This window comes from Gopherus evgoodei, chromosome 11 (assembly GCF_007399415.2).
Source record: "Gopherus evgoodei ecotype Sinaloan lineage chromosome 11, rGopEvg1_v1.p, whole genome shotgun sequence".
NCBI lineage: Eukaryota > Metazoa > Chordata > Testudines > Testudinidae > Gopherus > Gopherus evgoodei.
Window position 1 is genome coordinate 27,987,781 of NC_044332.1, and position 25,278 is coordinate 28,013,058.

At 43.6% G+C, this 25,278-nt stretch overlaps 2 protein-coding genes across 5 annotated transcripts in view; one reads left to right on the top strand and one right to left on the bottom strand.

The window, feature by feature from the left end:
- The window catches only part of MYO1B (myosin IB), a 243,668-nt gene extending 233,904 nt beyond the window's left edge, over nt 1-9,764 (bottom strand). The window contains exon 1 of the mRNA XM_030580337.1: nt 9,747-9,764. The gene's annotated coding sequence lies outside the window, so the exon portion shown is untranslated. The remainder of the gene's footprint in view (nt 1-9,746) is intronic.
- Nucleotides 9,765-9,938: 174 nt separating this feature from the next.
- Nucleotides 9,939-25,278, top strand: part of STAT4 (signal transducer and activator of transcription 4) — a 66,094-nt gene continuing 50,754 nt past the window's right edge. For all 4 annotated transcript variants that reach the window (XR_004002559.1, XM_030579646.1, XM_030579647.1 and 1 more), the window contains exons 1-3: nt 9,939-10,005; nt 16,307-16,435; nt 17,336-17,480. Coding sequence is in view for 3 of the 4 variants with exons in the window: in XM_030579646.1 (XP_030435506.1) it covers nt 16,308-16,435; nt 17,336-17,480 (273 nt within the window). In the remaining variant the exon portion in view is untranslated. The remainder of the gene's footprint in view (nt 10,006-16,306; nt 16,436-17,335; nt 17,481-25,278) is intronic.

The window sequence follows — 25,278 nt, forward strand, 5'->3', positions numbered from 1 at the left end:
ATGCAATTGCAAAAACCCTACATCACAACCAATCAAATTAAGCAAAGGACTCTTCTAGAAGTGACTCTTGTTCAATGCAAACTAATAGATTTACACCACACCCTTTTTGTCGTAAAAGAGTTAGACGCCAGATCGGTATATGATTTGGCATCCAATGTCTAACACCATGAATTACTAAACTGAAAGCAAATATGTTTCAACATAATTGTTACAGGTCATGGAGGTTGGCTGACAAAGTGAAAGAATGTAATTATATAATTCTACATCATGTCATCACTACCTGAATATGTGAAATGCATCTAATTAAGCAATAAGAGCCAGTGATTCCTACTTATTGTTCTCAACACACCCTAGGTGCTCTAATAAGTGAAGACTAAATTCTTCCAGAGCACCCAGTACATATGTAAATTAGTATTGTAAAATGTTGTGAAGTATCCTCTTGCTATTATGATGGCCCCAATTCAGCAACGTGTATAAACCTGTGCCTCACTTGAAGCACACTAGTCATCCCATTAGCTTTAACTGGACTACTCACGTCCTTAAAACTAAGCATGTCCTTAGAAACCCAGATGAACTGTGGGCAGTATGGCATTCTGAAAACAGATGTATCCTAAAATTATAGAGATTATTGTAATCTCATAAACTAGATATGGGAAAGGTCATTACCTCATCTTCTCCATATCCATGCTAGGGCAGTCTTGTTCCCTACAGAGCACTACTTCACAATGATAAATTATTATTTTCATACTCTGTGTGCAGGTTAGAAGGAAGAGGATGAAGTAGGAGAAAAAGAAAAATTAGGAACAGCAGATGAAGCAAATTATGGAGAACAGAAGAATCTATTTTGATGCAACTCAGTTTTGCCTCTGGTGCTTAGAAAATGAAAGGCACATCAGAAATACTTAGGGTAAATATAATCAATCTGAGGGCTGGTCTACACTACAGGGGGAAATCGATCTTAGATACGCAACTTCAGCTACGTGAATAATGTAGCTGAAGTCGAATATCTAAGATCGGATTACTCACCCGTCCTCACCACGCGGGATCGATGTCGGCGGCTCCCGCTGTCGATTCCGCAACTCCGTTGGGGTTGGTGGAGTTCCGGAATCAATATAAGCGCGCTCGGGGATCGATATATCGCGTCTAGATGAGACGCAATATATCGATCCCCGAGCAATCGATTTTAACCCGCCGATATGGCGGGTAGTCTAGACGTAGCCTGGGTGGTTTGTAATACATAAAGATGGGCCCAAGCTATTAAATTGAGATTTGGATTTTGAAGGTGCTTGGATTTTAAGGTTTGATGTCTTGGAAGCCACCAAAGGTGGCTACATACATAAACTTAGGAAACTCTCCTTTCCCACGGTAAAGTAGAGCTACCTGAACAATTAATAGTTTTTATGGTGTTAAGGTGCCCAGAACTGTACATACTATTCAACTGTTGTAGGTGTGGTCTGACATGGCTCTCTATTCTGTGATATTATGCCTCTTCACACGAACTCCAAAAGAAACATAGGCTGGTTTTTGGTGCGATGTAGCACTGGAAACTTGTGTAACTTGCTCCCTACTGTTACCATTAGGGAGATGTCATCCTAAACAGAGACTATCTAACCCCTCGTGTTCTTTTACTAAAATTCCTTAGCTGTTATTTGGTGTGTTGATCCATGTATTATGGTTGTGATCAGATCTTACTTGGAAAAAATAGAGTGGACAGTGATATAGTGCTAATTACATGCCTGGATTAGCAATAATAATACTTATTGGATAAAAGATGCTAGGTAAGGGCATAACTGCAAGACCTTTACAAGCAGTAATAAAGCAGCACAACAACCTTACAAGGTAAGTATGAATAATCTCATTTTACAGATGGAAAACTGAGGCACAGAGATGCTAAAAGAGTTGCCCAAAGTTGTAGTTAGACAGTGTCAGGGCCCTGAAGAGAATCCAGAAAACCTAAATGGGCAGGTAGCTTGTGTGCTATGACCGTTGCTTATCTCATTGCTACATTTTGTTTCCCTCCTCTGTTTGTTGTATCCATCTCATCCTTAGATTATAAGCAATTTGAGGAAGGGACTCTCTCTTTGTTATGTTTGTACAGTGCCTAGCACAGCGGGCCTAGGACATTTAGGCACTACCACAAACACAAATAATAAATGGTGATAATGATCCTGACTTCAAGTCATGTGCTGTAATCACTGGATGTTGTATGGGAGGGAATAATTGCCATATAGAACTCATTGTCCATTATGCATTAATTAGGCAGAAGATTTGCTTATATAATAGACCTGAATCCCACTTACTATAAAGAATCTCTGTGGTAGAACCTCTTGACCAGGACAAACAAGTATTCCCATCTGTGATTAAAATGGACAAGATTTAAAAAACAAACCAAGAAACTGTGTGTGTGTGTCTGGTTGGTATCTACATAGTGCCCTCAAGCAAACAGCATGACAAATGAAACTTCTCTCCCTTTAGCCTTTATTACAAGGAAGAAACACTGCTTATTACTATTATCAGTCAGACATAATGTCATACACAAGTCTGAACCCTGATGCAAGAGCCAATAATCCAGCACATTTAGAAACTGAACTTTGCTCCTGCGGTCCTTAGGGTGGTTATTGAGAATTTGATGGAATAACAGAATTATTCTTCCTTGCCTGATATTTATAGGCTAAGGGAATTATGTGCAATGCTTCTTGCTGAATCTCACAGGGTAAAATCCTGCTCTCATATCTTCGTGGTAGACCACCTTGGATATTCTATTTTGTGTGTTTGGGTAGAATTCCTATTGATGCCAATGGGTGTCACGTGCATCTGAGACTAAAAATTTTTGACAGCAGTTTGTAAATACTTACATAGATAGCAGATCTAATAAAAGGTGTGCATTTTCAGACTGGAATAAACTGGATTTGTATTTGGTTACCAGATTATTTGTTCAGACTTCTTTTAAAAGGTACTTAACATGTTTTCCACTGGAATATCGTTTACATAACCTAAGTGATGAGTCCAAACCAGAAACTTCAGATCTAGCTTCAAATTTCCCCAATATTTCCAAATCTGGAATTTTGGCTTGAACCTGTCTCTATATAATTCATTTAAGAAAAACTGTATATGGGCATATATGGCTAATACTTATTGACAGATCTCACTAAATGTTATGCATTGATGTAATAGCAAGAAATCTGATGGCTTTAACATTTTTTAATCTCATGCATGTTGTCAGAAGCATGGTATTAAGTGCCCTCTGCTGGCAGCTTTTTCTCAAAACAATCTGAAGCTGGGAGTATTTTCAAAAAGAAAACACGACACACAATCTCTGTGGACCCAATTCTCCGCTGCTTTGCACCTTGTGTAGTCATTAACACCTATCCAAAATGGCTGTAAAAATATCACCAGATCAGAATTTACCACTTAGACATACCAATTTATATTCACTTTGCACAGACAAAAAGGCTTGATCCTGTGCCCATTGAAGTCAATGGGGCAGATTCTCCATTGTATTATGGCTATAATGCTCTGGCACTGCCAAGAGACTTTAAAGTCTCCAGATACAGCCCCCAGGGAATTCCCCCAGCCCAAGCACAAAGGGGTGCAGGTATGTAGGAGTCTGGCTGGAGAGCTGCACCACTCTGGCTGACTATTCCCAACTGCTGAAAGCCCTCTTGGGAATGGCTAGGGTGACCATATTTCCCTATGCTGAATATGGAACACCTTGTAAAATTGTATCAGAGGGTAGCCGTGTTAGTCTGGATCTGTAAAAGCAGCAAAGAATCCTGTGGCACCTTATAGACTAACAGACGTTTTGGAGCATGAGCTTTCGTGGGTGAATACCCACTTCCTCAGATGCATGTAATGGAAATATCCAGGGGCAGGTATATATATGTGTGCTAGCAAGCAAGCTAGAGATAACGAGGTCAGTTCAATCAGGGAGGATGAGGCCCTGTTCTAGCAGTTGAGGTGTGAAAACCAAGAGAGGAGAAACTGGTTCTGTAATTGGCAAGCCATTCACAGTCTTTGTTCAATCCTGAGCTGATGGTGTCAAATTTGCAGATGAACTGAAGCTCAGCAGTTTCTCTTTGAAGTCTGGTCCTGAAGTTTTTTTGCTGCAGGATGGCCACCTTAAGGTCTGCTATAGTGTGGCCAGGGAGGTTGAAGTGCTCTCCTACAGGTTTTTGTATATTGCCATTCCTAACAAAATTCCTTGTAAAATTGCTCATATTCAACAGCAATCAATCAATCAATCAGAACTATGAAGTAGTCACCCCAACATGCTATAACAACTCCAGAGCCCAGCAGGGAAAGGGGGGACTAGGGCATAGACATATTATGACTTCTATTTTGGTGGGCAGGGACAGGCAGGGCTCAAGCCAGCTCCACATAGCAAGTCTAGGGAGTGAGTTCCATCTTCACCCCCTGACTCACCTCAGTGTTTCACCTGTCTTGGTTGTGACGGGGGGGAGGCACAACCAAAACTTATAACTCAAAAGGTGTGCAGGAGAGGTTCAGCTCAAAAAGTTTGAAAACAGCTCAGGGTGCAGGGAAGGGGATAGCTGGGGGCTGGGTGGGAGCAGGAGGTAGTTCAGGATGCAGGGAGGGGGATAGGGGTGCAGGTAGCAGTCCCTGTTCCCTAAGGGCTCTGCCAGCCCCACCCCTATTGCTCTTACCGGCTGTGTGAGAAAAGGTAGCTGGGTGGTGAGCAGCAGCCAGCAGGAGAGGCGGGAACACCATGGCTGCCTGCTCCAAGGCACCAGCCAGAGGAGCAGCTGCCCTGCACTGCCTGGCTCCAGCTTCCCACCTACAAACTGCCTCGAGGGCAGAGAGAGAAGGATGTGTGTGGGGGTGTGTGGAGCTGCCCGCGGGACAGCCCTTCACATTCACTGCAGTTTGGGGTGGCAACATTCCCAGTGCCCAACTCTGCCCATGGGCTATGGGGGCTTCTGCCCCATGGAGAGCACAGGGAATCCAAGATTCAGCCCCATGGCTCCTGCCTTCAGCCTCACGCGGAGATCGTCAGGGCTCAGGCATTCAGCCACGCGGTGGGCGCAAGGAATCAGGGCTTCAGCCTCCCCACCCCGCAATTCTGGCTTGAGCCCTGTGGCAGGCACTGGGAATTGGGGCTTCAGGCCCCCTGTGGCTCCAGCTTCAGCTCTGGAGTGGGTGTCGAGAATCAGGGCTCCACTCCCCCACCCCCACCCCCGCTCTGGCTTCAGCCCCATGGCAGGACCTGGGAATCGGGGCTTCAGTCCCTCCAGGGCTCCTGCTTCAGCACCGTGGAGGGTGCCAGAGATTGGGGTTGCAGCCCCACGGAGGGCACTGGGGCTCAGGCTCTGGGTTTCAGCATCAGCTCCCAGTGATCCCCCCTGCCTCGAAAGCACTTGCAGACCCCGAGAACCCCTGCTTAAGATTTCACGTGACGAGGGGTGACACACACCCCTAGCCCCTCACACACGGGCCTGCCTCTTGTCCTACTTGATGTGTCATCTTCCTGCCTCTCCACCAGACCTGAGGCCACCACGTGCTCTCACTGCCGAGCCACAAACAAGACAGGGCTGGGGCTGCACTGACCGACCACTGACTGACCAGCAGGGCGAGCAGAAAATACAGGACAATTTGACCCTTCAAAAAAAAAAAAAGGCAGGACGCCTGCAATAGGGCTTAAATACAGTAACTCCTCACTTAACGTTGTAGTTGTGTTCCTGAAAAATGTGACTAAGTGAAACGATGTTAAGCAAATCCAATTTCCCCATAAGAATTAATGTAAAAAGGGGGGTTAGGTTTCAGGGCAGCTTGCCCTACTCTGCAAGCACCAGAGGCAGGGGAGTACAACCTTCCCCCTCCACTCCTTCCTCCAAGCCTCCACCCTTAACCCACTTCTTCTCCCGCTCACCTCCTTCCCCTTTACTTTGCTTACTGCATCCTGGCTCCTTCCCTCTCCCTCCCCTCCTTCCAAATTCCAAGCCAGCAGATTGCTGAGTAGGGGAGGGAGGGGGGAGCCTGTGCACTGAGTCCTCGCTCCTCCCCCCCCCCAAAACACCACAAGCCAGCTGATTGCCGCTGGCAGGAGAGGGAGTGGAGGTGCACTGAGTCCTCGATCCTCCCACCTCCTTCCTGCCCAGCGCAATCAGCTGGCTTGCAGCGTTTTGGAAGGAGGGAGGGGGAAGGAGCGAGGACTCGGCGCACAGGCTCCCCCTTCCTCCCCAACACAGCACGGTTTGAGTCGGGAGAGTGGCAGTGAACTGAGGTCTTGGTGTATCGGCAGGTTTGATGCAGCCAAGATCTTGTACTCCTGAGCCACAGCAGCATCTCACCTCATGCTGGCTAGTGCAACACCTGCCAAAACTGAAAGCCATAGTATTGCTATTGATTTGAGAGAGCTGCTTAAAATTAATGCTGCACTCAGAAACTATGTGTCAATGAGACTGGTATGGGAAGGAGCTGTTGCACCAAACTGGAGCACGATACTCGACCATTGGCAAAACCAGGGCTTGTTCAAAACATGCATGCATCATATCCCCAGGACATACCAGGGAGCTTCTGGATGATGTTAACCCTTGTCTTTATCTTTTTTGGTGGTGTTAAGGTGTTAGAGATGGCATTAGCTGAATGTCAGGTTGAAGCCATAACCAAACACCAAAAGATGATAAAGACTATTTGCATGAATAAGTCAAGTTGGATTTGCAGCCAGACATTATGCTGGACTTCAGTAAACAGATGTAGACTCTTGGCCCTTTTTATGCATAACATTCGTTTGTGGCATGCTAAGTAAACGTGAATTTGCAGTGGACTGCACCCATGCTTCAGAATATGGAGAAAATCTTGAGGTACACAAGTTTGACAGCACTTGAAAAAAAAATATTGCCTAGTCATTATAAGAATCCATACTGGAGTGCACAGTTATATACACTGGAATTTTGCAGCATTTCTGTTAATGATCTGGGCTTACAAACCTGTTTAAGAGAAAATTAAACCTTTTCCCACAATAGTAAAAATCTGCAGTGCTGACATCGAACAGGTTTAACCATGGTTAGCAAAATGGTGCTGACCATAGTTTGTCCTAGTTAACATCTGACATTCAGTACTGGTTCAGCTGCACCCACACTTGACACCTGCTGTAGTATTACAGCTGCCTAAATGTTATTGTTTGCAATCTTCATGCTTCAGAGTTTCTCAGCTCTCCTTGCTCCCCTCCTAACAATGACATTCTCCCTCCACTCTCTGAAAAATATCATTGCATTTCAGCAGCCATACCCACCTTTTCTATGACTACAGCTGCAATGTGTGGCTGCTTTCATTTGTGCATGGATTGCAACCAGAATGTCCCTTCATGGGAAGAATGGAACACAGTAAGCCAGCTACAGTAGGTTTGTGAAGCCCAAGGATTCCTCTTTGTCAGTTTCAGCGCAAAAATTGCTATTCAGTGCAATTGTAAGCCACAGGTGACTGAATGTTATAAATGTTTCCCAGTGCTGATCCAGAGGACATGAATTGTTATAGCCTCTAACTGCAGAGTCCTTAGCTCTGTAGCAGCTCAGGTTTTTAGCTCTGGATGGTCCCACTTCAAATCTCTGGTGTGTCAGTCCTATCTCATACTCCATGCTTGGAGTAAGTGCCTAGGACAATGGAGTCCTCATCCTGGTTGCCGCCTTCAGGGGTATGTCTATGCTGCAGCTGGGAGTGCAGGTAGACAGACAATAGCATGAGCAGAGCTAGCACACTAAAAAAATAGTGTTGACTTCCTATGGCATGGATGGCAGCATGGGCTAGCCATCCGCTTACAAGCCTGCTTGACCCTCTGGGGCTGTACTCAGGTGGTTAGCCTGAGCTGCTGCCTGTGACACAAGTCCACCACATTGCTATTTTTAGCCCACTAGATTGAATGGAGCTATCACCTATCTGTCCACTCGGTCTGAGAGGCACACTTGTAGCTGCAGTATAGAGATGTCCTAAGTATTACTATAATACAGAGAATAATAAAATAAAGGAATAAATAATAAGTCACAAGAATCCTTGGAATCCACATTAGGGCAGCATTCCAGCTGCTTTGCGCTGCCTCAGACCTAGGATCCTGATTCCTCACTGTCTTGATCTTTGTCTAACTCTAGTCATTTAGAAAATGGATGTAAAATGTTCTGATTTGGTATCCTTGTATATCCATGTCGATAAGTGTAAACAAACCTTGCCACACGTGATGTTGGAGAATCAGATCAAAATTCTTCTCAATACACAGCTTTTAGATATCAGAGAACTATGCTAGCAGCACGTCTGCTATGATTGAAGAGCCACTCTTTTCCCATCCAGAGCTTATCCAGAAAAAAAAATTCTTTGAGATATTTTTGTGTTGTACCCACCCCCCTAAGGTCTGCCTGTTCATATGTCTGACCTTAAAAATTGTCCACTCCTTAAATTGTGCCTTATTTTTGTTTAGAAAGACGTTTGCAGCACATCCTGGGCACTATCAGAAACATAATGACAATCACTAAAATTAAATTAAAATTAAAATTAATGCTGCACTCAGAAACTGTGTGTCAATGAGACTGGTATGGGAAGGAGCTGTTGCACCAAACTGGGGCACGATACTCGACCATTGGCAAAACCAGGGCTTGTTCAAAACATGCATGCATCATATCCCCAGGACATACCAGAGAGCTTCTGGATAATGTTAACCCTTGTCTTTATCTTTTTTGGTGGTGTTAAGGTGTTAGAGATGGCATTAGCTGAATGTCTGGTTGAAGCCATAACCAAACACCAAAAGATGATAAAGACTATTTGCATGAATAAGTCAAGTTGGATTTGCAGCCAGACATTATGCTGGACTTCAGTAAACAGATGTTTACTGAAAAGTTCCACACATCAAAAAAGGGACATTTTCACAGCTCTAGCACGATCTGCTGCACAAATTCTTCACAAGGAAGTGCCCCTGGCCTTTTAAACTCCTATTAACCATGTATTTACTTTATGAAAGTTGGAAGATATTTTTGCCAGCCCAGAGATTGAGCCGCCAACTATACTGACTCACTGAAAAGCAAGAGAATCTTAGTAGGACATATAGTCACTCTATACACTAGTAAGGGGATAAGCATATGACAGGTGTCAGAGGCTCTACTTAACAATACCAGGGCTATAAGAAAGCCAGTCAACATTTTTTGTTTCTCTGATGAAAACTGTCCCACTAGCTCCAAACCAAACTTGTCACAAATAATTGTCAACTTAATTTTCCATTTTTGGAAAAGGTATTGACTTTAAAAAATATATTGAAATTGGATTCAGAATTGTTAGCAAGCATTTTTGGCAAACAAAATTGTTAATCACAATCTAACATGATTTTGTTAAAAGGTTTTTTAAAATGTCACTTGAGACTCTGGCAAAAAAGGGAAAACCAGGCCATTTTGCAAATGCAAAACATAAAGGTTGAAATAAAATTGTAAAGAGAAAATAATCCTGTATTAAAAAATTAAAGCTCTGCTAATGTTCCATTGACATTGATCATGCTCAAAGCCTAAGCAATGGGAACACTGGGGGCAGGGCGATGGGTGGCCAAGTCACCCCTGCTGGCCCAACAAGTGGCAGTAGGTTGCTGGGTAGGAAAGCAGGGCCCCAAAAATCCATCTCTTGGGATGCAGTGGGAACAGCAGCACTGAAACCCTCAGATCAGCCACTGGCCATGAGCCGGGCCAGCCCGCCACCTGCCCCTTGGGGCTGGTTCGCCTAGTGCAATTCAAGCCCCTAGCGGCCAATGCTCAGCTCACCACGGCGCAGGGTTTCTTCTCCGCGGGGGACACGCCGGGTGGCGGGGTGAGGCGGCCCGGGCCCGGGCTGAGCGGCGGTCTCCGGGGCAGGCCGGGGCAGGGGACTCCCCCCTGACGCACAGGAAAGCCGGGAGGCAGCGTGCAGAATAAAGCGCGCAGCGGGCGGGGGCAGGCAGCCAGCCGCCCGGCGGAGCTCAGCGTGCGCGCCTCGCCACCCGCGGAGCGGAGCGGAGCCTGCCTGGGGGCGCCCCTCGGACAGGCAAGTCGGAGCAGCGGGCTGCAGCCCGCGGGTGGGGGCTGCCGCTTGCCCGCGGGCACCGGGGGAGGGAAGGCGAGCTGAGCTGAGCTGAGCTGAGCTGCGCACCGCACCGCACCGCACCGCACCGCGGGCTTCAGGCTCTGCTGGGGCTGCGCTTGGCTCCCCTCGCCTACCTGCCGAGCCGAGCCGGCCCGGGGGGGCAGAGCGAGGCGGGCGCCGGAGCAGCGGCTCTTCGCACCCATCGAGCTGCCGCCCGCTGCATGCGGTCCCCCAGAAAAAGCCGGGGAAGCCGGGCCCCAGGGGGAGCGTGGCCCTCAGGGAACCGGGGGGCTCGCAGCGCTCTCGGGGGAGGCCACCCAGCGTGGGCACGGCTTGAACCACGTGCCCCTCGGGCCGCTGCACAGCCCCGAAGAGGCGCGGGAAGGGCAGTGAGGCCGCACCGCGGGAGGGGAAGGGCAAGTTTCTTATGTGGGCACCTGCAGAGAAGAGCGGATGGACCAGAGGAGCGAGGCCAGACAGGAAATGGGAGACAGACTAGCTCGATTGGGGGGTTGCGTTTGCCCTCTTTGCCTTTGTTCCACCTGTGCGCAGAACCCTGATTCCTCGGGGCTCTGCAGAGTCGCTTCTTTGCTCATGTCCCCCACTGAATATGGATCCTGGCCCTCTTTTGTGGGGAGTGGGGTAGCCTTCCCTGGGTGAGCTCTGTGGTTGGAAGTTCAGAAAGTGGTCATTTTCGGGAAGCCTATGCGGAAACCCAAAATTTGCATGGAAACTGCCTAGAGCAGAGTGCCAGAATAGCCTTAAGAGATCATCTTGTTCTACAGAATGGTAGAGGCCATTTGTGTTTTGAAAACACATTAATTTAACTCCTGAAAGAAACTGAACAGAAGTAGATGCTGTGGTACTGTTTTATAAGATTTCCCACTTGTGCACAATGTCCCTCTTAACAGCATAGAGCTTTGAGAATTAAACAGATACATTTAGACATAGGTCCCAAAACTAGGGGTGCTTCTGCACACCCCTGCTTGAAGTCATTTCCATCATTATATATATATATATAAATACAAATTGTTCCAGCACCTCTGCATTTACCTTCTGTGTGGGAATTTGATAATTTCAGAAGATATACATTTTGAAGCCCTCATGCTTTCCTAAAGTACAATTTAATTTAACTTTTCTGGAATGTATTTATATATGGTTATAGAAACAGATCATCCAAACTGTATAGCACATACTATTGACACCATAACTGTAATGTGAAAGTTACATTGCAACATTAAGAAATAGTTTATTACATTGCAATATCAACTATTTATACTGCACTAGATGCTTTGGAGTAAGAATCTAAATTAACTATATATTTTCAGTTTAACTTTAATTTTTCCTGGAAAAAAGGAAAGTACTTTTTGGTATGAATTTGAATAAAAGTCTGTGCTTCCAGTTGTCTTACAGCTTGTTTCACCACAAGAGAAAAATGAACATGGCAAATCTATTTATGCCTTATGACTAAAAGTGAAATGGAAAGCATGCCACAATGTGTATTGTTTTTGTTTGATCTGGATATGCTAAAAAAATTATCACATTTACAAAACAGGCCCCAATGTTACAAAGGGTCATGCAGGCAAGTAATGGTGAACATAAAAGAAACTTAAAAGCTTACACTGCAGACAAAATCCTGTAGTCCTTTGTGAAGGTCTTATTAGGTGTTCTTGGCCCATTTAAAACTCTGGGATTCCCAAAAGCCATTTAATACAGTTTTGCACTCAAAACTCCTACTGAAAATAGATTCAGAGTGTCTAAGGCCAGAAGGGACCATTGTGATCATCTAGTCTGATGTCCTCTAAAGCTTAGCCACAGAAGTTCCTCAAGATGGATAGATGGATGGAGTGAGAGAGAAATGAAAAAACCCACAAGTCTTTACCTATGCAAAAGACATCATCAGTATGGAAGGAACACATGGATTTGGCTCTTTGTATGCATCACTAATCAGTTATGCAAACTGTGTAAAGTTATCAATACAACTGCAGAAAGGGAATGAAATGCTTTCATACCCAATTTCCAGAAAACAAAGTAATAGTTGGCAACATTTCTTCTATTTAGTGGAAAAGAAAATGTAAAAAGGAGGCAGATTGAAAGATGTTGTTTACAAGTGATGTTGCAGAGTTTTTATAAATTGTAATGTAATGCTGAAGAAATGAACGCTGCATAAGATCTGCATATAATAATAATGCATAAATATTCACAAGCTTCTTTTTGGAGAGAATTGCCGTATTCATAACTATATCTGGAGGAGGATAAATCAGTAATTATAGAGAGACCTCAGGATTTGGCTGTTAATCTATTTTTAAACTTAGGCACTCTCATTGACTTAATGTACGGCACTCAATAACACATCACAAAGCCAAATTATGTAGTACTTACTAAGGAAACAGGTTTCAGAGTGGTAGCTGTGTTAGCCTGTATCAGCAAAAAGAATGAGTAGTACTTGTGGCACCTTAGAGACTAACAAATTTATTTGAGCATAAGCTTTTGTGGGCTAAAATCCACTTCATCCTACTGTATTTTCCACTGCATGCATCTGATGAAGTGGGTTTTAGCTTATGAAAGCTTATGCTCAAATAAATGTGTTAGTCTCTAAGGTGCCACAAGTACTACTCATTCTTTTTACTAAGGAAAGACTCCCATTGGCCTCCCTTAATTTTGCCTGATTAAGGCCACAGGACTCAGTTATGCCCATAAAGTACTTCAGTTTCTTCAATGTTTTTCTTTGGTTCAGTGAAAACTAAACATGGAAGTTCAAACACTAAAACATTTTTGAATAAGAATCTCAAACCATAAAGGTATTTTTATTTTGTTTTAAATTTTAAAGCATCTAAAAAGCTATTTTTAATTTGTTTAGATGACATGGAACGGTTTCATTTCAGTTAGACAAGACGACAACTTTGTAGTTTTGATTAATTTAGACATTAACATTAATATTTTAGTATCACAATTATATTAAATACCCTATGTTTTTACCTCATCTAAAAAAAGTGATTTGATATCAAAACAAGTTGTTCAGTCTTGAGAATTAACTTTTTGGAATTTGGAGTCTATGGAAAATTGATTTGTTCAGATTCAGAACTAGGGTTTTAAACATATATCAGGATTTTCCACAGAATGGAAGTTCTGTTTTGTGACTAGCTTTATCTATAACTCAACAAAACAAAGTGGGACAAAAAATTGAAATATCAACAAGTCACCTAAAAATAAAGTTCTGCAAAATTGTTACATTTTCAATTAAAACAAAATGCTTTTTTAAAGTTAGACACAAGTTGGGTGAGGTGCTCTCTTTTATTGGGCTAACTTCTGTTGGTGAGAGAGAGAAGCTTTTGAGCTACACAGAGCTCTTCCTCAGGTCTGGGAAAGATACTCAGGGTATGTCTATGCTGCAGTTTAGACACCTATGGCTGGGCCATACTAGTAGACTTGGGCTCACAGTGCTTGAGCTAAGGGTCTGTTTAGTTTTAATGTCTGGGCTCAGGCTGAAGTCTAGGCTCTGGGACCCTCTAGCTCAAGCCAAAATGTCTAAACTGCAATTAAACAGCCCCTTAATCAAAGCCTGTGAGCCCAAGTCACCTGGCATGGGTGCACCACAGGTGTTTAATGGCAGTGTAGACATATCTTGTAACACATGCAAAGTCAAAGAGATGTAGTTTAGCATAAGATTCACCATTCTAGGTGAAATGGCCCATTAGCACCCTGTAGTCATAGGATAAAAAAGGGGGTTAGAGGATTACAGATTATTGTAATAAGCCATATATTCAGTGTTTATTAAGACCATGTCTGACATTACAAAAATTCAAAATAAAATGCTTCATTTTGAATTTTCACATTGGAAAAAAAGCCATTAAATCTACATTTCTCAAAAGACTGACAGTTCCATAGCCCTTTTTCCATTAATACTTCAACAAGCTGTAATTTTTGTGCAGCAAGTAGCACAATGGGGCCCTATAAGCAGTTCAACTCACCACAGTACCTTCCACAGCATCCCAAATGGGGCAGTGGAGGGATTTTTCACCTCAGGAACCCCCCTGCTGAACACCTCTTTGGCCCTCTGTCTGTCCACAGCATATCCTTCCAAGGATACAGAAAGCCCAAAATAGCAACTCACACAAACAAAAGGGTCTTTCATACTGCTTGGTCTCATCTTCAGCCCACCCACCAGATTCAGCTTGTGGGTTACCTTTAAGTCTCTCTGGGTCCTTTCCTAGAATCCCTTCTCAATCTCATTCCCTCTTCCACCCCCTATTTAAGAACCTTCTACAGAAACCCTACTAGCTCCCTGTGATTCATCTTCCAAACTGAGTTTTCTCAGCCCTTTTGTGAGGCCCAGGTGTTTCATACTGTCACCTGACCTCAATTAGCCCTACCCCCTCTAGCTAAGATGGGGCTAATTACAGCACAAGAGGGCTGACTGAACAGGATTGGCTGCCTAAAAAGGGCAATCCACCCTGTCAGAGGTCCCAAGCAGAGATGGGGGATTTTAGGTAATATCATCATCAAATAATAGATAGTAATAATAATAAAGGTGCTAAAGGTCATTGCAACATTTTTGCTGTTTGGGTGTTTTCCCCTTCTCTGTTTTACTCTGAAATATGCAAAATATCTGCAGCATTAATTAGTAATGACTTTTTACAACATAAACATGTAAATTAAATAAATATAAAGGCTCACTCTCTCTCTTTTGTACCACTGAGACCATGCTAGGGTTACTGAGCTGATATAGCTGGTTCCTTTGTCACTCCATCTTTGCAGTCCCCAGCGTAGGAAGTATGTCGGGGGTGGGGAGGAATGGAGAGAATTAGGCAGGAGCATTGGCTGGAACATGATTCCAACTGGTGCACTTTAGAGCAGCCTCTAAGCTACTCTAATGTGTGCTCAGGATTAAGGCAGAGAATCAGAGAGGTATAACCAGCTTCCTGATGGCCACTTCTTCCACACTAGTCTGCCCACACTCAAGTACTGAAGTTAATGTCAGTTTTGCCTGAGTATGGAATGATGATGCAGGTCTAATGCCTGTCCCTCACCCCCATGCAAGCTCATCAGATGGTGGCCTATTCTTTGTATTTGGCTTTCTTTCCAGTACTAAGTTTACCGAAAACATACAACTTCAATCTGAAGCAACCCCAAGGTACAATCCTTTTAGGTGAGATAGATATAGAGATGTTTAGTCTAGGTATGAATTTCAGAGTGGGGCAGTAGATGCCCTGGTCATGCCTATGATTTCTTCTTTTATTTCTTATGTAGCCTTCCCATTCTTGGGTTTGGACCCAGCATGCACACAGGTTTATAGCCGTTTAAGATGTACTAGAGTAGTGTTTCCCAAACTTGGGATGCCACTTGTGTAGGGAAAGCCCCTGGCAGTCCGGGCCGGTTTGTTTACCTGGCCCGTCTGCAGGTCTGACCGATGGCAGCTCCCACTGGCCGCGGTTCGCTGCTCCAGGCCAATGGGAGCTGCAGGGAGCGGCGGCCAGTACATCCCTCGGCTTGCACCATTTCCAGCAGCTCCCATTGGCCTGGAGCAGTGAACCGTGGCCAGTGGGAGCCGCGATCAGCCGAACCTGCGGATGCAGCAGGTAGACAAACCGGCCCGGCCTGGCCCGGCCCGCCAGGGGCTTTCCCTAAACAAGCAGTGTCCCAAGTTTGGGAAACACTGTACTAGAGCAATAACTCAACGTACTAGGGTGGGATATAGCACCCTCAATAGAGAAGAGGATGGAGTTCTACAACCAGATGAAGTAGACGAAATACAATGGTAAGTGTAATACAAAATCAGATTGTGAATCAAACCAATGAGGGCACCTTCCTGCCAGCTTACTGGTCGTCTCGTAAGTGACGATATCTGGCTTTGTAAACTACTTTCCTGAAAAGGGAAATACTGTTAAAAGAAAAATCACCATTCTGTCTGATATTTTTATGATCTGCTTTTATGAGTCTTTCATACAGCAATCAGGGAGAGAAAATAATTTCCAATAAAAAAGGAAAAGGTGGTGTGAAACCACAGAAATCTGCTGGGTACCCAGATCGGTATAACACCTGAGACTACTGTTTACTCTTTTTATTTTTTAACTGAATAATTCACTGTTTCAGGTGGACAGTGTCCCTTTGAAAGTAGAAAAAATGAGGGGTGGGGGACTATGAAATTATGTGACAAAGGAAGAACATATGCTGAAAACAAATGATACACCTGCTATGGAGTGCTTGTGTAGTATTAAAGATTATATATTAAATATTAAACCAATTTCACCCTTTTTTATAGTATGTCTCAGTGGAGTCAAGTCCAGCAGTTGGAAATAAAGTTTTTGGAGCAGGTAGACCAGTTCTATGACGATAACTTCCCCATGGAAGTCCGACATCTACTAGCACAGTGGATAGAAAGCCAAGATTGGTAGGATTAAATGTTCTTCTATATACTAAGGTTTGATTTGTGGAAACTTTATGGTTTATATAGGCAGATTTCTAGTATGTTTGCTTGTGAACTGTGCAGGAACATGCTTTGCAAGAAAAGTGTGCCTTTAGTTATGTATTAAAGGCCATCTTATTCACATAGCATGTTGCCCTTTATTTATCTGAGAGATTCAGAGTGAGTGAAACATTGGCACTTCCACTGTTTTCACTTTTACTAATTACAGATTTCCATGGCATATATTTGATTTGTCAGGGGCAGATTTATAATAAAAACACTAATTAGTGTTTAGGGATCTCTTTCTTGCTTTGATTTTTAATAAAATCAAATACCGCATACTTCTTTAAAGAATTTATTTTTTAAATAAAAAAGCTGAATTAATTTTCTTTATCACACATTTATTGAAATATGGCTTCATCTAGCTTTAATGAAGAGAAACAAAATTAAAGCTTAATATAATCAGATAATACATAGTCATTCGAGCTGTCCTATATCTTTTAGAGCTCAATTTTCTCTCTTTCAGCCTCAAATTTTAGATGTGTTTGAACAGATTTTTGTTTGGACTCATCTCTATACAAAATATATTTGTTTTTGAATATTAACATAATGACAGTTTTTTGCATGAAAAAATGTCAGTTAGTTAGTTTTAGGTTGTTTTTTTGTTTGTTTGTATTTTGTAGTGTGAAACGGATTCATGTATCCTTTTGCTCCAAACTGCAAGAAGCAAACTACCTTTTAAAAAAGTCTTTACTTGTTTCCTTTATTTCTGAATTTTTCACCAAGATGCAGATTATATCTTACTTAGCAAATAACTTGACATATATCATGACATTTTTGTTGAGTCACATGCTTGTTTCATGTTAATAATTTTGTGTTGCATAGGGAGGCCGCTTCCAATAATGAACCAATGGCAACAATCCTCTTACAGAATTTGTTAATACAATTGGATGAACAGTTAGACCGGGTTTCTCAAGAAAAGAACCTCCTGTTGATACACAACCTGAAAAGAATCAGGAAACTTCTTCAGGTAAGATTATTACTGCAGATTGCCTTTAGATAAATGTGTACCGTCTTACTGATTTCTAAGGCAAAATCCAACTATCCTTGAATTCAGTTCAGTTCTGTTTATGTTCTTAAACTGTGCTCATCACTGTAGTATCTAAGCAGCTATGGAAAGATCAGACCCTACTATCTCCAGGCAAAATTAAGTTGACACTTATAGTTAAATTCTGTTCTCAGTTACACTTATGGAGTAACACGTATGATTTCAGTGGAGATTGCACAAGTGTAACAGCAGAAACTGGGACCCAAGGTCTTGATATGCAGACAAATCTCAGTTTTTGCAAGTGACATTTTGCAACCTTGGCTAATTATAGGTGCAATATTAGTAAAATTACCTGATTTCTGGGCACAAAAGTAGATATTTAACTATGAATAGTTGTGTATACATACTCCTGGGGGAATTCTGCGCCAAAAAAAAATGAAAATTATGCACACAATATTTTAAAATTTTGCAAATTTTATTTGTCTAAATAACACTACATAATCATGCCAGTTTCAATTATTTTGGTAATTTATTTCAAAATACTCGATAGCAAGTATGTCTATAGCAATATAGACACACACAAATATTCCCGTAAGAGTAGAAAATTAAAGAAACCTCTGACAACCCAGTTTTTTCTCTTAATTAATTAACCTCTTAGAGTTGGTAGGACAACTCCCACATTTTCATGTTCTCTGTATGTGTATATATATCTCCTCACTATATGTTCCATTCTATGCATCCGATGAAGTGGGCTGTAGCCCTGAAAAGCTTATGCTCAAATAAATTTGTTAGTCTCTAAGGTGCCACAAGCACTCCTGTTTTTTGCGGATACAGATTAACATGGCTGCTACTCTGAAACCCAGTTCCTGTTTCTCTGCCTCCTCTCTCCCAGCCCAGATAACCTCCCCCTTCCTCCCAGAGCCCAGCTGTGGCCCTCCCCAAGCCCAGACACTGTCCCCCACCCTCTCAGAACTCAGCCGTTGCTCCCCCAGCCCAGACACCCACCCAGTCCTTTCCAGAGCCCAATCATGGCCTCCCCAGCCCAGACCCCCGTCCCTTTACTGTTCAGGGTTCCAGAAGGAGAAACATCCTGTTGCTGGGTCCCAGCCAGGCTTCTGTGGAGTTACCTGCACGCCACCATCTCCGTCCCTCAGGCGTGCAGGGTAGGGTGACCAGATAGCAAATGTGAAAAATCGGGACGGGGGTGGGGAGTGATAGGGGCCTATATAAGAAAAAGTCCCAAATATCAGGACTGTCCCTATAAAATTGGGACATCTGGTCACCCTACTGCAGCTGCTGGAAACTTTGTACTGTACTCTCCTCCCCCCACAGTGTCTATGTGCGAGCTGGGTTCTGATGGGTCCAGCGGCCCCTAGTGGTGGCCAACAGCACTGCAGCTCATTTCTGCAGGGGAAAGGAAATTAGGCACAAAACCCATTAATTTCTACAAAATTCTGAATTGCGCAGTGGCACAGAATTCCCCCAGGAGTAGTATACAATTCATTACAAGTACAAAAATTCAGGCACAGTTATTTACAGGTAAAAAACTTCAGCCAGCACTGGATAAGAGCTCTAGAGCTGTGGTTTTAAACCCTTTTTCATTTGCAGACTCCTAAAAAATTTCAAAGGGAGATGCAGATCCCTTTGGTTATCTTAGACATAATCTGTGGACCCCCAGTGGTCTGCATACCACAGGTTAAAAGCTACAGTTCTATAGCATATAGACCTTCAGTTTGATACGTATCTAAGATTCTTTTGATAAGCTTACACGTTTTTCCATCAAACTTTTGCTCAGTCATATTTTCTTTTATTGATTGGGTTAGTAAAACATAGTCAAATGTTTGTTTATGGTAAGAATTCTGGGAAAATGATAGCATTTAGTTAATGATTTACTTCCTGTTACAGTTGTGCCTTCTGCACAAGGCAGATACATATCTCTGTTTTATGAAAGGTTTCTTTCTCTTCTTTGATGGTGGCATGTTTCCTACTGGGACTGCAATGACTGTTATAGTTCTTGCAAAGGGTTATCTTTATTATATGTACTGCAATGGAAAATCTTAACATGACACTGCCAATTACTTTGTTCCCTTTATTCATTATTGGTGATGGCCTCTTAGAAACTTGACAATATTTCCATTCCTACCAATGTTTCCTCTTGCATTATTCAAACACTATTTTTCTCAGGTGATTTTCATGCAACTTGAAATTAAGGTCACTTTTTTTTTGTTTCCATCCTTGTTTGTATATCAACGTTATCCATAATTTCAAAACAGTTAAAACAAATGTATTAACTGCTGCTTCTTCTGTAGAGAGGCCCAGCATATTGTTATTGGCTTGGTCCTAGGACACCCAGCCATAGCGTGATGGAAGTATTGCTAAATCACTCTACCAGAGGCATTCTCTCTGCAGGATTGTACATACAGGAAGAATGCCTTCAGTGGCATTGAGATGAACAGTCCGGACAATATTTTGCAGGCTGGACAGATACGCATTTTATACAGTCACCCGCACCAGATGCTCGATTATAGAGATTTGTCTGTATTTTTATTCAGACTTTGTTTTGGTATTTGGTTTAGCTCTTTAAATGTTCCCCTCTTCCCTGTGCTATGTATTTGATAAAAAAAAGACTATTACCAAATGCTAGAAACGTAACCAGCTCTAAACAGATGTGCACTCTAAATAACCTGTAGAATATAGGACAGATTGGGACGAGCACTCAGGTCTTCAGTGTACTTTTGTATACATGTATGTGTGTATTAAGATAATAGTCTTTTGTGGGCGTGTAGAAGGAAGAACAAATGTCCTTAGGTCCTGTCACCCCTGCTGGGACAGATACTGTGCTGTGCCTTGTGGGAGCTGCAATGCCATAGATGCATACTAGTAGTGGGAGGCAAAGGTGGCTCTGAACCGTCTTTACTGGCACCTGGATTCTGATCTGGCCAGGATCTGAAGTGGTAACCAGAATATATTAGAACAACCATAGGAGCCTTATGTTCCTCTTCTGGGTTGTATTCTCCCCCAGCCTCTGGTGGCTTCACTGCAGCCTCTGTATGCTAGTTGAACAGCATATATTGGTCAGAGCAGGAGGCATAATGGACCCAGAGTCTGCCTTTTCCTGCCCTACAGCCATGAGCAGATAGAGACTGCATAGCGGCTTGGCAACCACTGCTCAGCCCACTCAATGGCTGGCTTTCTCAAAAGAAATGCAGCACAAGTGGGAGTGTACACTGAATAATTCTCTGTATCCCTATGCAGGATTGGGTATTAAGATTCCAGTCCTGCAATCTGCTCCAAGCAGAAAGGTCCTTGCATGGAGTTCCATTGACTTCAGGAACTTGGGGTCTAAAGGTTTACAGATTTTCTTGACAAGGCAGAACAGTGTCTTGTCATTAAAAAAATGATCTCAGTCCTGACCTTTGTGGTAAAATATTTCCATCTGAGAAAAAGAGCAATAGTTCTCTCTATTAGTAACAATGCTGGCCTTTCTCAGTTTTATCACGACAGCAAAGAACTGATTTTTTTAGATAACAAGCTACTGCTATGGTTTCAGAATAGACATGTCAACCACCAGACATTTAATAGCACTTTCACTATTAGATCGTTTTCCTGATTTTTCTTTTATGACCTTTAATAGTAAAACCCGCAGTCTAGCCTGATTTCCACAATAACTGCTACTGGCAGGGGCAGAGCCGATTTCATGAAATGTTCCGTACTATAGATAAAGCAAATAGCTTGTGGCGCTTTTTTAAAAAATAAACCAACTGTAACAAACACACATTTCATTTAAAGTATTACCTGTCTGGCCTTGAAATTTGTATAATATAATTTCTGCTTACATCTTTAACCTAAATATGTGCTACAGGGCAAAATTCCAAAGGTCCAGAGTTATTGATACACACCCTGCATCTTCAGTTATCAAAACTAATTCCACTCAGTTTAGTTCTGTTGGGCAGGTAGAAAAACCACTGCCACAGCTGTCACCAGCCAGCACCCTTGTTCTCATTTATTATTTGTCAAGCATTGAAAATGTACTGAAAGCTGTACAGGACACACAATATGAGATAATCCCTATTCCAAAGATACTAAAGTATACAAATCGCATGTGGGAGAGCAAACTTGGCATCTTTTCTCATACCTATTTGTGCTCTAGGCCGGGCCTAAATCCTTGGATGTGCCAGAGTTCTGCTTAGCACACCTGAAGAAGGATGGCAGGGGCACTTCCCTGATCCCTGGCACAAGTAAGAACAGACACAGAACCCCTCTGACTTATACCAACTTGCAACAGCTATGGCTGTTATTCCAGCAATCCCTTCTGGTGTTGCAGCACATGCTGGCTGTATCACCTCCTGTCCCAACACATCACCAGTGCCAGGGGAAAACAGGCAATTGGAAGGATGGGTTATGGAAGTAGGGAGACTTTCTATTGACTTAAATCGGAGAGGGGTTAGATCCTTAATGAGAGAGGAAAAATATATTTGTAATTCATGATCTTCTACTTTTTGGTGACTGTGTGAACAGTGTTGGTTTATTTATCTCTGAAGGTTATAGCCCACCTGACTTACTCTTGGCTCTCTCTAGTGCAACATTTCTTTGAAATTTCTCAGTTCACTCCTCTTCCTTCCCCTCTACACCACACACTCACACACACACACAAACAAGAAGCTACCCAACCTCAACACATGATCTGAAAGTGGAGCTTATTTATTATTTTAAGCACAGTTCTGTTATAACTTTAAAGAACACTTTGTCAAGCTTGACAGATCTGGAAGCTGTAATTTGTCTTCAAGTACAAAGGCTGAAGCAGTCTGTCCATAGCAGTCACCGCTATGTTTCTGAGTAGAATTAGTTGCAAAAAGAACTAGTGGAACTGAAGTTGCAATGAAAAAAAATGTTGTGGATATTTTTTCCTCTCTATTCTCCTACTAGATCTACTCCTTAGTGACCTCTACAGCAGACTATGCTCACTGGTTAATGTAGTGGGTGTCCAGCATGCATCTCACTTGTATACCTACATACTTAGCTGTTCTGTTTTTTGCAGTGGGCAATAGGATATTGAAATTTACAAAGCTCCTGCTCTGATCATTCAGCAAATAGGAGTCTTACACACACATTCCAATGTGCACTAGTTCCTTCTATCAATAAATGAAACATACATACTCATGAGCCAAAACACAGCTGTGAAAGGCATTCCCAGCTCCCAGGACCGCACAGGAGAACCTGCTCACAGACTCGGAGGGAAGAAAGCAGAGCAATCCATTGAATTTACCAATCTGGTATTGAAGAGCCCTATTTACTGGAGATGCTATTTTCCAATAGAAACTTAAAAACACATCTTGATATCTTTATCACACGACATTATAACTTATGATTAATTAAACTCAGGACAGATAGCTGCAGCGGGGAGGGCAGGAGAGGGGAGGGGAAGGGAGAAAACAGTCCCAGAAGGGTAAAAGGCCCTCCTCCCTATCAGGGCTGACTCTAGGTTTTTTGCTGCCCCAAGCATGCAAAAACAAAAACAAAAAACCTCCAAGAGCCCAACTGCTGAAGAAAAAAAAAACAAAAAAAACACACCTGGAATGCTGCCCCTGAAATTGTGCCACCCCAAGCACGTGCTTGGTTTACTGGTGCCTAGAGCTGGTCCTGTTCCCTATCAACTGAGGAGGGGTAACTACAGGACAATCAGGTTCAGCTGAGAAGGGGTTACCAGCGACTCAGTTAGGATCAACTGAGAGGGAGTTACCCGAGATCAATTAGGATCTGCTGATTCCAGCTAAGGGCTGCCTGAGACCTTTTTAAACCCTTCCCTGTTGGGAGAAGGGGGAAAAGGAGAGAGGGGGGGGGATGCAGAGTCTTGCTGCCAGTAGGTTAGGAGCAGTGAGCCTCACCAGGAGGGGAGGCTGCATTCCCTCTCATAAGGGAGAAAAACAAGCTAAAAAGATTGGTGGAGAGAAGGAACGGCCTTCCCCTGTGCCACCAAGAGGGACTATTTTACCCAAGCCTGTCTCCCCAAGGCTAAAAGCAGCTGAGGCTGGTGAGACCAAGAAGGTGCCTTGCCACAGTAGTTAGAGTGGACCAACCTTTACAAAGGGACACAACACACGTTACCAATGCCTTGCACAACCATTTTCTAGATGACAATAATATTGGGTGTTGGAGTTGTAATGATCTTGGGATTCATTAAATAATAAACCAGTGAATGAGACAGGAATAAAACTTTCATAAAACAAACTGGAGAGTGTCTCTGGTGAACGGCTGCACACAGGCATAGGGAGTTCCCAGGCCCCACTGTCAGGGCACATCTCTAAATTCCTATGACATCTCTAAAATACAGTAACTCCTCGTTTAACGTTGTCCCACTTAACATTTCAACGTTACATCCCTGCTCAATTAGGGAACATGCTCATTTAAAGTTGTGTAATAACCTTGTTTGGCTGCCTGCTTGTAAGATTCTGTGGAAGAGCAGCGACTTTGAGGGAGCATTGCACAAGTTCTGCTTCTCTGCCTCCGTGTCCTCCCTCCCAGCACTTCCCCCACCACCAAACAGCTGTTTGGCGGGGCTTAGGACTTTCTGGGAGGGAGGGAGAGTAGCGGAGATGCAGCGCTTCCCCGCTCCTCCCGCTCCCTGCCAGAAAGTCCTAAGCGCTGCCTAGGACTTTGGGGGGGAGGGATGTGGCATGCTCCGGAGAGGAGGTGGAGTGGGGATGGGAAGAAGTGGGCCTGGAGTGGAGCGGAGATAGGAAGAGGCAGGCCTTGAGCATTCCCAGCAAAATCTGAGCCTGTTCTCCGGGGAAGCTGCTGCTGCTGCAAAGGTGCTTCCTAGTGTCCTTGCCAGCAGTGGGCTGTGCCTGTGTGGGATAAGCCAGGGCACTTCCCAACCACAGTACAGTACTGTACAGTATACAGTATAATGCTTTTTGTCTGCCCCCAAAACTTCCTTGGAACCTAACCCCCAGATTTACATTAAATCTTATGGGACAGTTGGATTCGTTTAACATCATTTCACTTAAAGTTGCGTTTTTCAGGAACATAACTGCAACGTTAAGTGAGGAGTTATTGTATCATCTTTTACAAACATATCTCTGCAGATACGTTTGTTCCTGGCTGTGGAGGGAAGTTGGGTGTAATGGTTACAGATATCTCAGCCAAACATACAGATTTGGCACATTCAGTCTGAAAGGCAGTGTGGCTATCAATGAGTATGCGTCTCCCATACGCAAAACAGATTTCTATTCACAGCCCTTCCTGAACTGTCTTTGTGCAATCTCTCAGTTTTCCAATCAGTAATATGTGGGAGATGCCTGCCTCCTAAGCTAGAGGTATGAGACCTTGCTCAGTAATAAAAGTTGTGAAGCGCACTGAATTATTAAAACCAGTTAGTAGAAGAGGTGACACTATAAATCATGGTCTCCTTCCAGTCAGGGGCGGCTCCAGGCGACTCTGGTGGACCTCCCGCAGGCGTGCCTGTGGAGGGTCCGCTGGTCCGCAGCTTCGGTGGTCCACCAAAGCCGTGGGACCAGCGGACCTCCGCAGGCACACCTGCAGGAGGTTCACCGGAGCTGCCTGCTGCCCTCCCAGCGACCAGCAGAGCGCCCTCCGTGGCGTGCCGCCCTGCTTGGGGCGGCGAAATGTCTAGAGCCACCCCTGCTTCCAGTCCAGCACTCCTTCCTTGGTCAGAGCAATGCTGCTGCTACATCCCATCTGGGCTTCAGGTTTTGAGTATGCTCAGTGCAGATGACAGGAAAGTAGAGCAGCGAAACGTGCTCAATTTAGTTGGATGGCC